General features: G+C 37.0%; 1 protein-coding gene across 6 annotated transcripts in view; it reads left to right on the forward strand.

Annotated features, from left to right (window-relative positions):
• The first annotated feature begins 5,253 nt into the window (after positions 1 to 5,253).
• Positions 5,254 to 21,319, forward strand: part of PHF14 (PHD finger protein 14) — a 200,801-nt gene continuing 184,735 nt past the window's right edge. For all 6 annotated transcript variants that reach the window (XR_011503237.1, XR_011503236.1, XM_070509165.1 and 3 more), the window contains exons 1-3: positions 5,254 to 5,692; positions 6,173 to 6,283; positions 14,327 to 15,132. Coding sequence is in view for 4 of the 6 variants with exons in the window: in XM_070509165.1 (XP_070365266.1) it covers position 5,692; positions 6,173 to 6,283; positions 14,327 to 15,132 (918 nt within the window). In the remaining 2 variants the exon portion in view is untranslated. The remainder of the gene's footprint in view (positions 5,693 to 6,172; positions 6,284 to 14,326; positions 15,133 to 21,319) is intronic.

Raw genomic sequence — 21,319 nt, forward strand, 5'->3', positions numbered from 1 at the left:
GTGCCATTCTCTTCCACCCTGCATAGTTTCTGCTGAGAAGTCAGCTGATAGCCTCATGGGGTTTCTTTGTATGTAACTTGTTGCCTTTCCCTTGCAGCTTTTAGGATTCTCTATCTTTAATTGTTGACATTGTTATTATAATGTTTCTTGGTGTGGGCCTCTTTGGGTTCATCTTGTTTGATGCTCTCTGTGCTTCCTGTACCTGGATACCTGTTTCCTTTCTTAGGTTAGGAAAGTTTTCAGTTATTATTTCTTCAAATAGATTCTCTGCCCCTTTATTTCTCTCTTCTTCTGGAATACCTATAATACAGAAGTTAGTGTGCTTGATGTTGCCAATTCTTTGTTGAAGTTCTTACTGTGTTCATCTATTCTTCTCCCAACATCAGAGAGCATCCTTATGAATATTTGTTTGAACTCTTTGTCAGGTAGATTATTTCTGTTTCATTTAGTACTTTTTCTGGGGTTTTGTCCTATTCCCCTACTTGAAATGTATTCCTTCGTCTTCTCATTTTGCCTCTTTCTCCATGCTTATGTGTATGTATTACATAGGTCAGCTACATGTCCAGCTAATCTTGGACTGGTGGCCTTATGTAAGAGTTGTCTTATGAGACCCGGCAATGTGCTTCTCTCTTGTCACCAGTTCCAAGTGTTCCAGGAGTGGCCCCTGTGCAGGCTAAGTGTGTCCTTTTATGGCAGGATTGCTCTTTCTCCAGGTGCCCAGGGAGGCTAGGCCCTCCCCTTGGCGGGCTGGTTGTAATTCTCAGCTATGTGTGGCTGCTATTTTTCCTTAAGTCACTTTACTGGGCCTGGGGAATCCCAGCACTGTTGGCTGCAAGGTCTAATAGCACATTCTCCTTGCAGTTTTTCTGTTAAGTGAGTAGGCCCCCAGTGTGGCTGTTTGCTAGGCCTAGGGGCTTAACAGTTACTGTTGGTCTCAAGCCTGCAAGACTATTGTCAGCTCTCTCAGGGTTGCAGCTCTGTGGGTTCAGCCCCAGGCATTGGAGCACTCAATTGTTTCAGGCTTCCAAAGATGGCATGTATCCCCTCTGTGTCCGTTTGAGAAGCACAAGTCTGCTAAAGCTTTCAGATCCCACTGCCTGCAGGGCCACACACTCCATCAACACAGTCCTGCCCCTTGCATGCACCCAACCTGCTGAATTGGACCCAGTCACCCCACTGCAGAGGCTGCACACACTCCACCAACTTAGTGCAGGCCTGCCCCTTGCGCATGCCCTGCCTCACCGAGGCAGACCCACTCACCAGGTTTTGGAGGTTCCAGGCACTCTGCCTTTGCAGGTCCACTAGTTGCCCATGGGCTTGCTATTGGTTGGGGCCAGTCCCTAGGGTGGGCTGCCTGCCCTGGCTGAGCTAGATTAAATTGGTGCTCTAGTGGGTGGGGCAGACATCTAGGCTAACAGGCCAGGGGAAGAACTCCAATGGTGTCTGCCAGTGCCTGTGTCAGCATGCCTGTATTAGGTCACACTAATGGCTGCTGCCAGTGTCTCAGTCCCTGGAGAGGTCTCACCTCTCACTGAGATGCACCCAGAGCCTGTCAGGTGAGTCTCTTTTCACCAAAGGACTGCGCACCTTTCTTTCTGGTGATTTTAGGTTACTTTCCAAAATGCGTAAATTTGTTCATAGGCCCTTTAAGAGCAGGCTTTTTTTCCACTTATGTCTGATAGCTTTCCTAGGGGTATCCTCCATTGTAGTTAATAGCCTGCAAGGCCAGATATTATGACACTCCTCCATTGTGCTGAGTCCAAAAGCTGCTTATTGTGATAATGCTCCCCTATTCAGATGCCCCACTCCTCCAGGGAAGGCTGTGTAACTTAAGATTGCTCCCAACCAGCCATGAAGTGTCACAGCTAAAAGGTGTCTTTTTTCTGTCCAGGAAGGAATTTCTGCTTCTTCCACCTCAGTCAGTACTGTCCCTTGTTGTCAGGGTTCTTTTTATCTAGTTCTCAGTTCTGTCTTAGGGAGTAATTGTTTCAAGAGTAGTTGCAAATTAGTTGTGTCAGTGGGAGGAAGTGAGTTCTGAGTCTGCCCACACCACCATCTTAACACCATCACTCAGTCTCACTGCTTTTATCCACCGGTCTACATGAGGCTCTAGCCAGGGGAATTAGGCAAGAAAAAGAAATAAAAGTCATTCAGAAAAGCAAGGAAAAAGTTCACTTAATGTCATTTCCTGGAAGTTGCACATACCTTTTCTGCTAACATCCCATTGGCCAGAACTTAATTACATAACCACACATAACTCCAAGAAAGTTAGGAAAGTGATCTTTAGTTGAAAGCTTGTGTCTAGTTAAATTTTGAGGCTTTTATTTTGAAGAAGAAACAGATAATAAGTTTTGGGAGACAATTAACAGTCTCACATTTATTAAATGGAAATCAAAAATGCAATTAGCTGTTTTTCAATTTTACTTTACTTTTCCCTTTTTCTTTCTTTCTTTTGCTCTTTCTTTCTTTGTTTCTTTCCTTCCTTCATTTTGCCTTTTTCTTTTTAACACATGGATTGCGAGGTTTAAAAAGATTGCTAATCTAAATGCAATATGGTCTTCTGGATTGGACCTTGGAATAGAAAAAGGACATTAGTGGGAAAGCTAGTAAACTCTGAATAAAATCTGAAGTTTAGTTAATAATATTGTACTAATGTTAATTTCTTAGTTTTGTAAATGTGCGATGGCTATGCAAGGTATTGACATTAGTGGGAGCTGGATGAAGGGTACACAGGAACTCAATATGATTATGACACTCTTCAGTAAATCTAAAATTACTTCAAAGTTAAAAATTAAAAAAATAATTGCTAATACTCAGTGGCCAGGCATTTGGAAGATTGGAAAAAAAATCTCATTTTCTCTTGGTGGTAATATATGTTAGTACAACCTGTTTTTAGAGCACAATTAGGCATTATTTATTAAATATAAATGTGTTTATGCATTTTTACTCACAAAACCTATTTCTAGGAATTTCTTTTATAGAAACTTGAAAGCCAACTTTTGGAATCTCTCTTTTCCCTTTTAGGTAATTCATTATAGTTCCTCCTTATGAATCTAGGAGGTTGCTGGAGAGGGGAATGTTTGGTTTTATAATTTCAGAGGTAAGACAACCCATAGTATAGTTAATGTTTGAAGTAGAATGGAAGAAAAGTTCCCAGAGTGGAGTTGGTTAAATAACTAAATTGCTAGGCTTTTGATTGGAGGACTAACAGAGCTGAAAGCCAATGGGGAGAATTCAGAATCAGATGCCACATCTGGATCTTGGGAAAATAAGTTATGAGAAGATGAGTGGCTTCCATTTGAGAGGGTTGCAGGATAACTTATCATTTTAGACAAGGAAGTACAAGAATGATCTTGAAAAGGAAGAGGGTTTACTAAGTAGCTTTTAAAGTTTTGAAATGGAAGTTCCTACAATGCAATACAAAGGTTTAAGGGAGCACATAGCAGTGGTATTTTGGGTCAGCTGACTAGAGGTTCAAAGAGATTGGAAGGGTTTATATATTTAGCAGTGATGCAGGACACAGAAAAACGAGTTTGCAATATAGTTGGTACAATTACTGTTAGGGTGGAATGTGCTGACACATTCTCTATTGGAGAATCTGATTAGTTGTGCTCCCTTTCCTGGGCATTTGCACATATTCTTTCCTTGGTCTGGAGCACCTGTCTCCTTTTCTCCCTTCCCCAGGCCAGTTCAGACACTTTATGTCTGGATACAAATATAAGTTTCTCCAGGAAGCTTTCCTTGAGTGCCTTCTCTTCTCTTTGCATGTGTACTTTTTCTCTGGTAGCTCCTTACACTATATATATAGCAATTGTTTGTTGACTTGTTTGTACGCTCAACTAACTTAAACACTGGCAGGGAAAAGACAACAACTGTCTTACAGAAAGTCCAGCCTTTATGTAATCATTCTTAAATTGTACTACATAAATATTTACTTGTTTTTCAAATTAAATATTATAAAATTTAATTCCAGTTTATAAAAGAACTCAACACGTGTCTTTAAAGAGCAAGCTACACTGCTACATTATATGATTTGATTCCTACACATTTAATTTACAATCTTTCATAACCCTCTATTTCCCCATGTTACAAATATTGCCACTGAAAGTTTATTTGTGGAATAAATGACTGAACTGAATCAGCTTCATCCAAAGCTTTCTCTATCTTTGATATATAAACATTTAAAAAAGTATTAACACTGCTTAAATTCTAACTTTCTTTTTTTTTTTTGAGGAAGATTAGCCCTGAGCTAATTACTGCCAATTCTCCTCTTTTTGCTGAGGAAGACTGGCCCTGAGCTAACATCCATGCCCATCTTCCTCTACTTTATACGTCAGATGCCTACCACAGCATGGCTTTTGCCAAGTGGTACCATGTCCACACCTGATATCCCGAACTGGTAAACCCAGGGACGCCAAGAAGCGTAACTTGCGAACTTCACTGCTGCGCCACTGGGCCGGCCCCTCAAATTCTAACATTTTAATATTGTTTTAAAAAATAGTTAACCTGCATATGAATTAACGTGGCATATGAAACTGTTGAAGGACAGTCATATCTGGTTGTACATACTGTCCTCATGTTTTTATGGGTTTAAAAATTCTTCTTAAAAAATAAATTCCTTAGGTGAGACACACATTGTGAAATAATACACAATATACTTGTGAGAAGAAATATTTTCCCCTAGATGTATTCTCTTAGCAAAATGAAACACTCTGTACGTTTTATTTATGCAGAAATGTCTATCCACAGTATGATTGTAACAATAGTTAATTAATATAATTAAATAATTTTTTCTCTGTTAGAGTTGTAATTTTCAAAGCAGCGATCAAACAAGGTCTAATGCGATTGTCACATTACCCTCTGCCAGGAAATAAAATTTTCGCACATTCCAAGATATTTTAAGAGATTGAATTTATGGAAGCAGCAGGTAGAGTGTGGCTGTCGGCATTATTTCTGTTTTTTGGTAGTGATTTGAGTTAGCAAACGTCCCTTTACGCAAAGTCTATTCTGAGTAAACCTCTAAACAACAAAAATCAGAAATAAAAATTGGCCTCCCATGGATTTGGACTAAGGGCGGAGCCTCGGGGATCTGCGGGTGGTCCCGCCCAGGGGCTGAGAGGGCTTGCTGCTCCCGCTCGGCACTACTCGGACGCTCTCGGCTCCCGCTCGGCTCTGTTCGCGTCCTCCTCCCGGCGCACGCGCTGTGGGCTCCGGCTGGTCTTAGGGCCGCGCTTTGCCTTCGGTTTTCACTTCCTTCTCGTCAGAGCTGTATCCGGGTCGTTGCTTTACCTATTGTTTCAGGCAACCGGCCTCGGACTGTGCAAAATCTGGGTCTTTTGTTGCTTCTGGTGCAGGCTAATAAAGTTTTTCTTTCTTTTATTTTTTTCTAACCCTTTTAACGGGGGAAATTAACCCCCCTGGGCCGCCGGGTTGGCCGCGCTGCTGGGCCGAAGGGAGCCTCTGGCCGGGGAGCGCCGAGCTGCCGGGCCGGTTCTGCGGGGACCCGGGGGCGGGGGGGCGGGAGGGGACCGCGGGGCTGCGCCTGGGGCGCCCCGGGCACTCGGCGGCGCCGCCGATTTTAAATAGCATCTTTCGGACCTGTTTCCGCGGTCTCGGTCCCCGACCTCGGCGCTGCCTGGGCTCTCGCAGCCTCTCCCTAGGTCTCTTCCAAACGACCACCTCGGATTCCTTAGTAAGTGTGTCGGAGGCCTCTGCGGGGAGAAAGGTTCACTTCAGCCCTTCTAGAAGTCGGGGCGGGTGGGAGCAGGGAGGGTGTGGGAGGGTCCTGCGGGAAGCTGGTCCCTACGTGGACGCTACCCTTCCATGGTCCGCGGGAATGGAGACGGCTTGTTTTCTTCCCTTGGCTTTGCATTTTCTTTATGTTGACTGTTAACGGTGTCTGAGTGAGGGATTACAAGCGAGTCGCAGAAACATCACAAGATGTGCAAGCGGGTCAGCTTAGATTTTGGCCGGCCTGGGTTCGCGTTTGCCGCATCCTGTGGCTGGAGCTGCTCATGGAGCTGCCCGGCCCTCCCCAGCTCTCGTTTCCACCACAGCCTTCCCCGACACCTTTTGCTGAGAGATGAGTTAGACAAAGATTCCTTGCACGAGGTCATCTGTACCTGTGCTTGCTGTGATTATGAATGACGGTGTCATATTTTTCTCTTAACAGTGGATCGCAGCTCCAAGAGGAGGCAGGTGAAGCCTTTGGCAGCTTCTCTGCTAGAAGCTCTCGATTATGATAGTTCAGATGACAGTGATTTTAAAGTTGGAGATGCCTCAGGTAAATGTTGCCTTCTCTCTTCCCTTTTCCCAGCTTTCTGGAGTTGGCCTTATTTTCAGACACTTTTTTTCAAGAATCGGTTTTGATTAAATTGCCAATTTAAAGTTAAAGCACATAAACCTCATTTATTTTGTGCATTTGATTTCCCACATTTCCCTAAGATCCTATCGCTAGATCTTACCATCGCCTCTGTTTTTGTTGATGACTTACTCAGGTAGTTAGCAGGCAGAGAAGGACTTATTCCAAAGATGCAAAAACATTTTCTCTAGTCTTTATTTTAAAATATGTTTATGCTTAGTTTATGGATAGAGGGAAAAAGATCGAGAGAGATCCCGAAGTTGAATAATATCCTGAGAATAGTGTGAGCCATGAACAGCCCATGAACAGGATTCTTCTCTTTTCAGATCACTTGGCACCCTGTGGGGGGACTTTTGCTTTTTGTCTATTAGCTCCCTTGCTGGAATAAAATTGACCAGAGTAAAAAGTTGTACTTTGTGGTAGTTGCTGGATCTTATGGATTGGGCCTTTCAAAAATTTCTGAGGTATAAAGCATGCATACCTGCTCATTATATCTTGTGATTTTGAAAACAGTGAACTTTTTAAAAAGCTTGTATATTTGCATTGTACAAAATTGGAAAACATAGAAGAGTGTATTTTTCCTTTTATCTTCTGTTTATTGTACCATATATATATATACATATATATAAAGATATATACAATTTTAATTGCAGGAATCTGAGAAATGCATACAAATTATGTTTAAATATTTGTCAAAAATACTAAACCACACGTGAACAGTAAAAATTGCTTATAATTCTGCCCCTTTTGGTGGAAATTTAAATAAAGTGAAAAATAAAAGCCCTTCTAATTTCATCCCTTTAATGGTTTTTAAATATTCTTCCAAAGAGTTTTCTCTGCTTAGTCATATCTCTTTCCTTTCCTCTGGTTTTTGTTTTTTTTCCTGCTAGGGATAGTAGGAAGGGATGAAATTAGGTTGTGTTGTGTTACTCTTTTGCTTTTAATAGCATCAACAAGCAGAGTTTGCGTAGTTATTTACTGAGAACTTTTTATTTTTGTAACCGTATTTAATTTTTACAATAACTCAGTGAAGGAGATAGTGTTTTACAGATAGTGTGGGGCTGAGTTTAAAGAATTTGCATGAGGTCACTCAGGCCCCAGTGCATCTAATCCATGTCTTTTGACTCCAACATTTATAATCTTTTCACTGCTTAGATCCTAAAAGTAGATAAACAATCTTAAACTGAAACTAGGATATTGTGGTAACTAATTGAGGACACTCCCAGTTGTCAGGTTAATCTTAAGTTTTTTTAACCTTTGCCTCTCAGCACTTTCCTGTCCTATTTAGTCGATTCACTGATGTTTGGTACTTCCAGAGAAGGGAAAGAAAAGGGAAGGAAAGGGAGTTAAAATCCAAGCCTATGTTAGTTCTCTCGGTGAAAACCTTGGCAGATAAGAATCTTGGCTAGAATATAGTTTTGGTTTGTTACGGTTGAGTTTGTAAACTGTGGCAAAAATAGCTGGGTCTCAGAAGTTATGGTTTATTTGAATACCGTTGTGGGAAAAACTCCAAAGCTTAATTTCTGTATTTCATCATTATTTTTGGGACAATAAATCCTGACTTTGTAGATAAATTTTTTCTTATTGTGTATTGAGATGGGGTCATTCACAGGTGTCACCTCTCTTTGCAAGGGTTAAAACAGTCTGATGATACAAACTACTTTCTCAAAATAATTTTTGGTGTCAAAATATTGCTAACCATGTTAAATCTTAATCAGAGTTGATGGGAATTATCTATTTTTTGTGAACAGTGGTAGGATGAGTTTTGTTAGCCTGATAGTTTTGGAAAAAAATCTCCTAAAAGAACTCAAAAACGTGTGTTTTCTGTTCCCTCTTGTCATAATACCTAGTCTGCTGTACTTATAATTTACTTCCCTGGCCCCTGGGGAGCTTAAATTTTTGACTCAAAGGTCACAAATTTATCTGTGTAGTTCTTGATATGTTACTGTAGATAAGAGGTTAGTAGAAAATGATTTCGTTTAAAATAGTAGTCAGTAGAAATTGAATGATATTTTCCATTCTTGGTTAAAGTCTGTTGGTGTTCCTTGTAGCTGAGATGTTTGCTTACTCTAGATTAACAGTGTTTCCTGTTTCACTCCTTCCTCTTCTTTGCCTGAGATACTGGACTCTTATAGGAAATAAGTTATTAGACTTATCACTGGTTTCAAAAATGTTGAAGTTGTGGAATCTCAACGCTTCTTATGAATAGATTCAACTGGAGGTGGAGAAATAGTAGCTAAACATCTGTCTAATTATAGCTTCTTTCAAACCAATCTCTAGAAATGACTTACTGAATGAACTGCTGACTTCCTTAGAATTTAATGTTAAAATGGTTAGATTGGTTGGCCTCAATTTTTGTTAATTGGATTCTGTGCATCACTTTCTTAGGATCTTCATTTTGAAATCTAAATTCTCACTACAAAACTTTATATTTCTGTTTGACTTGAAGAGTAAATATGGACAGTTCTGAAAAGGTATTATATTCAACGCCCTTGCGGATAAACATAATTTTATTCATGTACTTCTCAGAGGATAAAATCGAAAAAGATAAATATTTCTCAAAAATGACCTGCCTGTAAGATAGGCAAGTGATTATTGACAGTTAATAATCATAAGCCTCTAAGTTTAGACAATTATGAATTGAAAATAGATCATCTTTCGTTTTATCTCTAGTGTGAAAGTAGAGCTATGGCGCTCATTTGTGATTGAGGACAGTCAATAAATAAATTTTAAAATTACTAAGTCCCAAAATGGGGTATAAGTATATTAGAATTATGGTGATAACCACCAGAAGAACCATACGCAGAAATGGTAGGTGGAACTATAAGAATTTACAGTTTTATAGGTCTAAAACAGTTCATTATTGGCAGTTTCATGGTTTGGTCTAGCTAAAGTGGTTATGTTTGAGACTTGAATCTAGGATTGGGGATCGGATAGCTTACATTTAGCGATCTGCTATATAAATGGAATGTTTTTGAAGATAAGTGCATTTATTACTTTTATTAAACAATACAAAATAGCAATGCTGTGTCTCCCCCAACTCCTTGACCAAAGTAAGATGGGTAACTTTAGATCTTGAGCTGTAGTTAGTTTAGTTAGGCCAAATTGCCAGAAAAAAATCGAACCGGAAGAGTCAGGCTGAGTCTTTGCTTTGGTAGTATTGTGTACTTCTGACTTGGGCTAAGTGGATCAAGATATGTTCATTGACCATCTGTGGTTTTGTTTAAAAGCACTTTTCTGGATGTTATGATGAATTCACAGGGAAATAGTGATAATATTAGAATAATTAAATAAAATAATGGCTAGATGATACAGGGCATGATTGATCACTTGTGTTCTTCAAGTCTTTCAAAGGAGATGGGACTACTTTAGGCTAGATTGATCTAGAACAGTTCATTGAGGAGATAATTGTTAAACTAGGAACTGAAAAAGAAGCACTCTAGGTGGGGAAACATTAAGTATTCGAAGTGTGGAGGCTGGAAAATGTCATTTATATTTGGGGATCAGCATTAAGTGAAAGAATAGTAGAAGAGAAGAGCGTGGGAAAGTAGAATGAGGTCAAATTGGGGCCTTATGTGCTAGACCAGCGTTTCTCAATCTCACCTCTTGGCACTTTGTGTTGGTTAATTCTTTGTTATGGAGACTTATCCTGTGTATCATAGGGTGTTTAGCAGCATCCCTGTGTTCTGCTTACTAATTGCCAGTAGCATCTTCCCTACCTTCCCCTTAGCTCCCTGCCCTTTTGTGGCAACTGTTGTCTCTAGACATTGCAAAATGTCCTTTGTGGGACAAAAATTGTCTCCACTTGAGAACCACTTGTCTAGATTTACCCAGAAAATGTAAGATGACACAGCTGGGTGTAGAGTCAGAAGTAGAGGATGAGTTTCATTGACTGATTGACTTTTTTAAAGGAGATATACAGGATTAGTCAGAAATGGCCCCAAGATGATAACTGAGTCACCAGTAGACTGGTGATCTCTTTATCTGTTGTGTATATTTATCGTACTAATCACTTTTGCACTACATCAATGAATAGAATACAGCATGTGTTGATTAATGGTAGGGATGCAGTCTGAACAGTGCATCATTAAGCAATTTCCTCTGTGCGAACATCATAGAGTGTACTTACACAAACCTAGAGGATACAGCCTAATACACATGTAGCCAATATGGTGCTAATATCATGGGACCACTGTCATATATGCAGTCCCTTGTTGACTGAAACATTGTTTGGCAGCTCATGACTGTAGGTAAATAATTAAGGTTGATGAACAAAGATGATTCTTTGTATTGCAAAGCTAACATAACATTCTGAATTAAAGTATACTGATTTTATCATTTAATATTTATTATGGGGAGCTTAAGCATTGAATATTATGAAGAGATTTTTGAAGGTTGGTTTTTTAATTCTATAACTGTAAAAAATTCCTTAACTGTCTTTTAGTTGAAATAGCTCCTGCTTGGGGAGATTTTGATATATTGTATGTTTAGGAAAGTTACCTTTTAATTGAATAGGAAGTAGGGATTTCGATTTCAGAGATTTTCTTTTCTAACATAAAAAATTTTATTGTAGACTTGAGAATTAACTCTGTCCTTAGGCCTAAGATAGCTGTAGTTGAAGTATCTGGCTTATTTCTCTATTACATTTTGTTTTTTTAAGGATGTAAGAGTGAAGAATTTGGAACATGGCACAGAGTCATTATTTGAATTTGTAGTAATAGGAAATTTTTCTTTGCAGCCTACAAAAATATAATAATAGATCACCAAGGACTCTGATTTTCTCATTGTCACTGTTAGCAGGCTATGCTAGTAACTAAATATTATCTCCATCCCTCAAGTGCATATGTATCAAGAAGACATGATGACTAATCAGATGAAGTTATTTTTCAGAGATCAAAGAAAGATAAGATTTGATACATTGCTGATGCCTGCAGTTGGTATATGGATATGTGTTATATTTGGAGAATGAAGGGTTGGATAAGCTACTAGGATTTGGATTTGTGGAATAATCTCAGATTCTTCTAATAATATGTTAAAAAATGTAAAGCCTTTAAATCTTTTTTTCTAATTACTCTATTCAGGCATGATTACAAAACAAAAACAGAATCAAAGAGTATCAATTTCCCTATATTTTTAAAAATAATTGATTGGCATTGGCACCAACAACCAAAACAAAATTGCAGAAATTCCTGACATTTTGTAAAACTTTTCAAGTAATAGCAAAGTTGGATTGGTTTCAGTTTTGATCAGTACCCACGTTTGTGCCCCAGTTAATCTTACTTTTGTATCTACTGTAAGTTTTTATTGGTAAAAGTTGTTAGGAGTACGTTTTATTTTATTTTATTTTATTTTAAATTTTTTATTTTTCCCTTTTTCTCCCCAAAGCCCCCCGGTACATAGTTTTATATTCTTCGTTGTGGGTCCTTCTACTTGTGGTATGTGGGACGCTGCCTCAGCGTGGTCTGACGAGCAGTGCCATGTCTGCGCCCAGGATTCGAACCAACGAAACACTGGGCCGCCTGCGGCGGACCGTGCCAAGTTAACCACTCGGCCACGGGGCCAGCCCCTAGGAGTACGTTTTAGGTACTTCTACAAAGGCTTTTAGAAGGTTGATCCAGAAGAAAAGTACCCTTTCTCCATCTCCTGGCTCTCTTAATTATGGCATTGCTTGCAAGATATTCCAGATTTCTTTAGTCAGTATGCACAGAGATCCTTCTTTGCCTTAAAAGTATTTAGTCAACTCTGCTTGTTATTTATTAGATCTTTATCTAAAAATATCTGGAAATTATTATTATTTTTTTTACCAGAGGTAGTTTTTCTTGGTAGTGTGGGTTTAATTGTCTTGCTTGGTATAAAAAAATCATAATTTTCTTATGATTTGTAGAGCTGTTGGCCTGAAAAGAAATCATCAGTTTGTGAATGATACTGGGTCCACACTCTGTTTGAAATCCACAAATCCAAATCAGAAATCCAAAGGTGTTTCCTAAGTTTGGCACAAACTTATTTGATGCTAAAACCTGACTGGGACTGATAGAGTTTGTTTGTAGTGTTTACGTATCGTACTTGTAAATATTCATGCTTTTCACTACAGGGATGTTTGATTATAGGATAGTACCATAAACCTCCCTGGAGGTGGTATTGTAATATATTGTGCATACACCATGCTGCCCTTCTAAAATCTGAAAAAAATCCAAATTCTGAAACACATCTGGCTCCAAAAGTTTCAGATAAGAGACTGTTGACTTACATGATATTGCTCTTCTGTCTTTTGCAAGATTGTTTAGGATGAGAATATTTTTTTGCAACAGTCCTGAATAAGCTGTGGCTACTGCCTGATAATCTTGAGATTGACGGTGATTTTGTAGGATCAGTCAACATCTGCTAAATGTTAGTCCTTATTTTTTATGTGATTTAAAACTCGTAGAATTTTTTTTTAATCAACCATTTGTAAAGGATTTCTGAGATATTTTAGACACCAGATACTAATTATAGACAACTTTAACTTTGCTTACTTTTAATGCCCAGTTAATTATAGTGGTTAAGGCTGATTGAGTTAACAGAAATTAAAATGGTGTGGAAGCATGGACTTTTTTCACCATTTTATTATTACCCTTTTCTTGGTTATAGGTGCAAAAAATTCATCACCCTACAGATTTTACTATTGCTGTTGGCCACGACCTGATATGACTGGTTTGTTTCCCACTTTCTCCTGCTCCCCTTCCTTTTTTCTCCTCCCCTTTATACCCCTCTCCAAATATTTTATTTTATTTATTTATTTTATTTTTCCTTCTTCTCTCCAAAGCCCCCGGTACATAGTTGTATATATTTTTAGTTGTGGGTCCTAATTGTGGCATGTAGGATGTCACCTTAGCATGGCTTGATGAGCGGTGCCATGTCCGTGCCCAGGATCTGAACCTGCAATACCCTGGGCCACCGAAGCAGAGCACACGAACTTAACCACTCAGCCATGGGGTGGCCCCATCTCCAAATATTTTAGCTGTTTATTTATTTGATTAGGTGTAAAGAGGATTAGAAGGTTACTGGATAGTGTTGGGCTAAGAGGGCCTGGGTTGCCCTAGGCAGGAAGGGAAGAAACTTGCTGGAAAGCTTTTAGTCTTGCCTGAACTCTTTAGTGTCCTCAGCCTATCTTTTTAGTGACTGCTGTGGTTGCTCTTTTCCAAGATGGATTTGTTTTTAAAAATTCATTAATTTCTTTCATTCTAGGTGCTATAGTAGTTACGGCCTAGAATTTTAGGAAGTTTAGGTGGCTCTTTTATTGATATGAACAGTAAGTATCCTAATAAACAGGAAAATTGGTAATTTCTCTTGCAACTTCCATTTTCTGTGCCATTGCTGTTGTCTCTTTTCACCTGTGTACTTGGTACTCCTAAAATTAATTGGTACATTAGGAATGTGGTACAAGTTGACTTTCAAAAATATCTGCTCATTTTTGCTGGGTAAAGAGTGAAATAAATAAAGTGAAGTTTTTTGGGCCCGATTTTTCTTGTTCTGAATGTGACTCAATGCTTGTAAGTCCATATAGTTTCTGAAAGGAAGATGTAAGGGAAGAAAAATTTGGTCTGTATTATGTTATCATTAAGTTAAAATCAAGTGCCCAATTTAAAAAGAAGCATATTTACTTTTAGAAAAAAATTGCCTCTAGGGCACCAAATATAGTATGAGCTATGTGACACTAAATAGTGCTCCTTGTTGTAAAGCATATTGTATTTAGAATTACATATATTCATCTTCATTAGTGCTATATTGTACTAAACCCATTATGCCAACTTCATCGATTTATTATTTAATCAGGTTGGGAATGTCTACCATTCTTTGACTTAAATTTGTTTATATTGTTTTGCAAGTTATTCACAAATTTTGGTGGTTTCATTTGTGTCAGCGTTGTGTGTGTGTGTGTGTATGTATATACATATGTGTGGTTTTTTTTTCTCATATTTTCAACAGATTCTGAAGGGAGTGGTAATGGAAGTGAAGATCCCTCAAAGGACAGTGGAGAAGGTTCCTGTAGTGATTCTGAAGAAAATATTTTAGAAGAAGAACTGAATGAAGATATTAAAGTAAAAGAAGAACAATGTAAAAATTCTGCAGAGGAAGAAATACTGTCATCAGAAAAACAGTTAATTAAAATGGAAAAGAAGGAAGAAGAAGAGAATGGAGAAAGACCTAGAAAGAAAAAGGAGAAAGAGAAAGAAAAAGAAAAGGAAAAAGAGAAGGAGAAAGAAAAAGAGAAAGAAAAGGAGAGAGAGAAGGAGAAAGAAAAAGCAACAGTACCTGACAGTGTGGCTGTTTCTGCTACTTCCACTACACCAGCCACAAGTCCTTCTGCTGTTAACACATCTCCTTCAGTCCCCACTACCACGACCACTACAGAGGAACAAGTCAGTGAGCCAAAAAAGTGGAACCTTCGTCGAAACCGACCACTTTTGGATTTTGTTTCCATGGAAGAGCTGAATGACATGGATGACTATGACAGTGAAGATGACAATGATTGGCGACCTACTGTAGTAAAGAGAAAGGGAAGATCTGCATCTCAGAAAGAAGGAAGTGATGGAGACAATGAGGATGATGAAGATGAGGGAAGTGGGAGTGATGAGGATGAGAACGAGGAAGGCAATGATGAAGATCATAGCAGCCCCGCCAGTGAAGGGGGTTGCAAGAAGAAGAAGAGTAAAGTTCTTAGCAGAAACAGTGCTGATGATGAGGAACTGACCAATGATAGCCTGACACTATCTCAAAGCAAGAGTAATGAGGTAGACCAACCCAATTTTTATGATATCTGTCTGTCTGGGGAAAAGGGAATTCTTCTCTAAACCGTTCTACCCGTTACATTAAGTGGCTTCCTTGAAATCCTATTTATAGACAGCTATGGGAGTGAATGAGCACCCTAACTGTAACATTTATTCATTTGGTCAACCAACCTTTACTGAGTATCTGCTATTTGTCACCGTTCTCAAGGAACTCACAGTCACCGTCCTCAAGGAATTCACAATCTATATATTTAGAGAAGTATTTTTATATCAATAGACTTGGGAAATGGTAGAGTTTTCCTTTCTCCTTTCTCTTCTCTCACCCCATTGTTCATAGGACTGCTGAGTGGTGCTAAGTGGATTATGAAAACAAAAGTCACCTTTCTTTCAACTTAGTTGTATCTATATCCACATACAAATTTAGACTTAGAATACTTTAAAGCAGGGCAACAAACAGCATAATGATTGTCTCAGACTTTTAGAGATTCGTTTTAAAGGTTAATTCCTTTACTGGTTCTAGCAGCTATCATCTGAATAGTCACCAAATCTTTGCTTTAGATGTATGGTAGTAAATACCAACTGTATGTTTACATATATTTAGTGAATAGATTCTCTCTACAAAGAAATGAAAAAAAAAAGCAAACATTTCTATCATAAAACTACAGTAATGATTCAGTTCTTCCACTTGAAGTTCTACTACCAAAAGTTAGGTTTATCCATTGGGCCCAAGATGCAACATTCAAGACTCTTCAGTCAAACACATTTGTGTCTCTTGTCTGTGTGTTTATGTATATGTTTTTCTTCAAAAGGAAGATTGAGTTGTTGTCTTACATGTAGATGTACCTGTTACATCACATGTAGAACTATAATAAGTCTGTCATTTCCGTTAATGTGTTCATAGTCATGAAAATTCACTTCTTTATCAAGCACTTATTTTTTGTTTTTTCTTATTGAAATAGATTAAGCTGGTAGAAAGATTTTCCTTCTATGCTTTGTTCTTTTGCATTTCTTCTGCTTATAAGTTGTACATAGCAGTGATTATCTGTTTCAAGAGCATTTCTTTTAAAAATTTGACGTTTTCGTACTAAAGTAATGTATAGCAGGCTAGGCAGGGTTATATGTCAGTGGAGATGAAACAGGAGTTTATCTTTTAGATCATAAACATTGGTTAACTTTTAGGTTGCCCACGTTCATGTGAAGAATGTTGCCTACTCCATTGCTGTCCTAATTCTTACCTTTATGTAAAGGAAAACTGTCATTTGGAATACAATATGGTTTTTATCATGATATAGCACAGGCAGTTCCCTATTCCCAATGCCAGCTTAGGGAGATAGAAGTATGGAAAATCTAATTGTTTATATTTGATTTAGGCGTGTATCCAGTTTATTTTATAGCATTTAGTAATCTCTATCCACTAAATAAGTTTACCTTTGGCAGCATCACTTCTTTACTTCATTTTTGTTAGCCTGACATTCACAAAAGTAGTCTGGCTAATGATAGAGGCAATGTGGATTAGATTTAGGCTAAGGTGTGGTAAACACCTGCATGTGTTTAGAAACTTACCATGTAAAGTGTATACATTACCCATTTGTTAATTATCTGTAATACATAATGTATTGCTTAAGAGATTGTAGACTTTTCTTTGTGATGCATTTAAAGGCCACATGTACTGTTTAGTTTTTTCCTACCAGAAGAAACTAGTAAATAATGGGTCTTTATATATTTAGGTTAACAGTCCAAGGGAATAATATTCCAGAGCATTTCTTGGAAAAGTGCCGTGATAAAGTTGGCAAGAAGTTTCTTCTTACAGTAGCTAAATTAATTCCTCGTGTTAATTTATAGTAATTTTCCTTTTGCTCTACCCTATGCAGAAATGTAAAGCTTACAGAAAGTTAATTTTCCTGTAGTAATATTCTACCTGAAGGCTTGATAACTGTTTTTTTCTCCAAGACTATTGTTCAAACTCTTCAATAATTTTTGATGATTCTAGTTCTATGTAAATGTCACTCAAATTAGATATTAAATTTTAATAAAAAACTGATCAATTGAGATTATTGTTTCTAAATTTCCTATTGATCTTATCTTTATTTTATAAAAAGATGACTAATGGTAATCCTTGTTGCCTTATGACCAGTGTTTGTATCTTAATCTTCCTGGTTATTTTAGGTGGTGATACCTTGCCAAGCATCCATTAGTTAATACATATGTATTTGATCATATTTGAAGTTTTATTTTTCTCTGCTTTGACTTTAAATTTTCAAATATTACTTTGTAGTAGACACACCTGAAAACATGGCTTTGAAAATACATAATAGAATTATATTATATTTGGTTTACAAGCAGATAAAGTTTTTTCGGGGCCACTATGTCAAGTGTTTTTTTATGGAAATGAAATGATGTTGGGCATCATTGAAATGATGCCCAGAAACTTTCATAATTTTGAAGTTTCTTAGGGGAGTTGTGATATTTTTTGAGCAGGGGTTCTTTTATAAGTGTTGACTCTTAATAGCCTTAACATGCCTATGCCATACGTCTTGAAATACTGTAGAGCAGTGGTTCTCAAACTTTTTGATCTCAGGACCCCTTTATGCTCTTAAAAAATTATTGGGGACCTCAATTATTATGTAGGTATCTTTTGATATTTACCACTTCAAATTAAAAGTCAGGTATTTCAAAAAATGAGACATATAGAAGAGTACACAAGTTGTCAGATAGATGACATCGTCCCATGTCATATCCCTTCTAGAAAACTTCACTGTATACCCATGAGAGAAAGTGAAGAAAGCAAGTAACTTTCATATTATTATGAAATAGCCTTTACCCTGTGAACCCTCTGAAAGAGAATTCCTCAGACCACACTTTGAGAAATACTGTTGTGGAGTTGGGTATTTGACAACCTGCATTTTTTGCATATGGGCACTTGCCTGTGCTGATGGCATTATGGCATTTTTTGAATTTAGTGCAGTCTGAACAGTCCCAATGGAATATGGTTATATGTGTTTTTCAAGCTTTTATCTTGAAGCTTTTGAGATTCTCTAAGGTTATCTTGTCTTTTAGTTTTCTGAAGTAAATTTTTTGGGAGAGCTGTGTAGCATTTTCAGAGAATGGTTTTCATTTTTAGGACTTTGAAACTAGAGCTTTAGATGAGAATTAATATATGACAGAAAATTGTATCAGTAGAAATTTTCAGATGGAAATATTTTTTCATAGAAGGCTGTTATGTTAAATGGATTAGATATCTTGCCATGTGAAGAAATGGTAGTTGTCATCTGATTTTTGCTAATTAAAATGTAAAAATTTTGCCAAAATTTATAAATAGCCACTTCTGGTGGGGACTTCTGACTTATTAATCAATTTCCTTTTTTATACATTTCAAAATAAAAAAATTGCTCTCAGGCCTAAGAAATATCAATCTGTAGCATTGTACAAAAATTACTGGAGAGTCTTGAGAATTTAACCATCTTTAAAAACTTAGAGGAGGAACTGTTGGTCAAACTTTTGGTGTACTAATTTTTTCTCATCTTTGGAGCAATAGGATTCTTTTAATTCTGGTTTTATGTGAGGTGTGCTGGAGTTTCCTTCTATTAAACACACATAATTTAGAAGTTATCCTGTTATATATATTATTATAATCAAATCATCTTTGTGGAATACATATATAAGTGAACACTAAACATATTTTATACCTGTGGAGAGCACTGGGCAATATTATCATTTTCTGTGTAAATTTTAAATCCCAAGGGAAAAAGGGGAAAATAATTTTCTATAGTATTGACTTATTCCTATAGTGCCCCATTTGATCTTATAATTACCATTAGATTTTATTAAATTATACTTTAATAGAATATTCTAGGTGATACTCGAGGCATTCAAAACCCATTTATCCAATTTCTGTTTTTATATAAAAATCATATTTTCAAATGATATATTTTGTAGTAAAAACTTTAGCTTAACTATTTTCTCCAGAAACTTGAAAAATGATATACATCTTCTGAAATATGCTAATAAAAATTGATACTAAATTGGCTTTTATGTTCTGCTAAGTGTGCTTAAACCCGTGTTTGATCTCTGAAAGACAACTTAGAGCATAACTTTCTGAGAGAATGTGTTATTTAGACTTTCCCATTGAAGCATTGTCTGTCAGCCATTTGGTTAGGATAATGTAGTTTCCCTCTGTTTGTATTACATTCTAGTAAAAATCTCAAATGATGGGGATCAGAGAGCCAGAAATACAAGTTAATTTTGTTTTCTCTCCCTCTAAATGATAATATATGTAGAGAGAAATTGTATAGCGTTCTAATTTAGACGTTTACTGTTTTTCTCAGCAAAATGGAGAAATTGGAAACTAATGGAATTAGAGCCACCTGTTGCTACTAGTTTTTCTGACCCATAGAAGTTTATTTATTTCGCACATGGGTAAACCTTTTTTTCAAGGACTGATTAATTGTAATTCCTCCAGAGGAGTATTGGCAGAGCCCATAAACGTGAGTAGCCTCTCAGTCATCAAACTCAGGTTGTTCACTAGGTTTTTTTCTAGTCTGTGATTTTTTAAATTCCATGTGGTATTCTAAGAAAAAAGTATTTTTTGGACTTACCATGGGAAAATATTTAAAGCAGCAGTGCTCATTGAGTCTTATAATTTTTGTCTTGGGAGTTCCAAGGAAGATTCCCCAGGGTAATAAATGGTTTCTCTTCTTGAACCACCTACCAGAAATAACAGAGGAAAGGAGAATGGGACTGAACATTTGAGTACCAAGCACGTATCGGGAACATTTTTGACATAGATTTTCTTCATAATTCTTACTCCAACCTCTTGAAATAGATAGTATTTTTATCATCCAATTTTACGGATGACAAACTGCAGCTTTGAGATTCAACAGCTTTTAAGTGAGAGCTGGGAATGAAACCCAAGAACATTTGACTTTAAGTCAAATGCTGTTACGTTGAAGCATGGCTAATGGGATGGAAACCTAGGCAGATTTTTGTTTTGCTCACTGTACCAAAGTAGTATAAAATGTGAGTTTTCTTTTTAGAAAGTGTTTACCTTTATTTGCTAGCCATGTCCAAAACCTCTAAACTATTTTGTTTGGTTTTATAACAAAGAGGAGCAAAATATAAAATTTTAAAGTACTAGAATTCTCAAGAGAAATGACATTGCCTCCTTGTTTACTTTTGTATTCTTTTCTGATTTGTTTTGACAGACCAGCTACAAGTTTAGATGTATTACACAGAAAATATATTTCAAGAATGTTATTGTGACATTCAAGTGTCATTCAATTGTCATTTACAAATTGCTATTGAAATGATGCCTCTAAAGGTTACTTTTGGATATTGGTCAGTTTAAAAGAATATAAAATTATGAAAAACATTAATATGAAAATATGTTGAATGTATGATAGGGAGGTAATTTATTTTGTTTCCGAATATGGTTAGGTTCTTAAATAGACTCAAGTGCCATCTTTTACTATATGTAATACTAAGCCAAATCTGTTCATTATCTTGTTAATTTATTTAAAGTTTAAATCTATGATGCAGAAAGTTTAAAAGAAGCCATTTTGTCCCTTTCTTGAAATTTTATCTTTTTGTATTTATTTATTAATACATCTTCCTTTCTCCTTTTATATTATAATTAGGTATCTCTATTATCAGTTTACACTAGACATTTCTTGACATAAACCTAAGAGAGTACTCTGACTCTTCTAGCAGCTAGTCAGCTGGGTCTGTTTTTAGATGGTTTTCTGTACCTGTATACACAGATAGACCTATGTGGGCTCTCATGGGTCTATCAGCCAGTAGTTTGATGACCCTGCAACTATTGAATTCCCCAGCATGTAAGGAGTATAGAGTCTGTAACTATGCTGTCACATACATACTCGCTTATATGTTATCTTGAATTGATTTTTTCCTGTTTAATATATGTGTGTCTTGTCTCCCCAAGGTAGGATTATAAGCTTCCTAACTGTAGGAACCATGTCTTACACTTTTTAAACCCATATATAGGATTAATAATTACTTGTGGGTTAATTTTTGCTTTCTCTTAGTGTAAAGGGTCAGACTATAATCCAGAATGGCAAACAGATGAAGATTTGTTAGTTAACTGCTTGCTTTTTCATTTCCTAGAGGTGAGAATATGAGACTTGCAGAGAAGTGAAAAATTAGAGAGAGGGTGCTTAGATGGTCCTTGGACAGA

The sequence above is a fragment of the Equus asinus genome, chromosome 1, assembly GCF_041296235.1.
Source record: "Equus asinus isolate D_3611 breed Donkey chromosome 1, EquAss-T2T_v2, whole genome shotgun sequence".
Taxonomy (NCBI): Eukaryota; Metazoa; Chordata; class Mammalia; order Perissodactyla; family Equidae; genus Equus; species Equus asinus.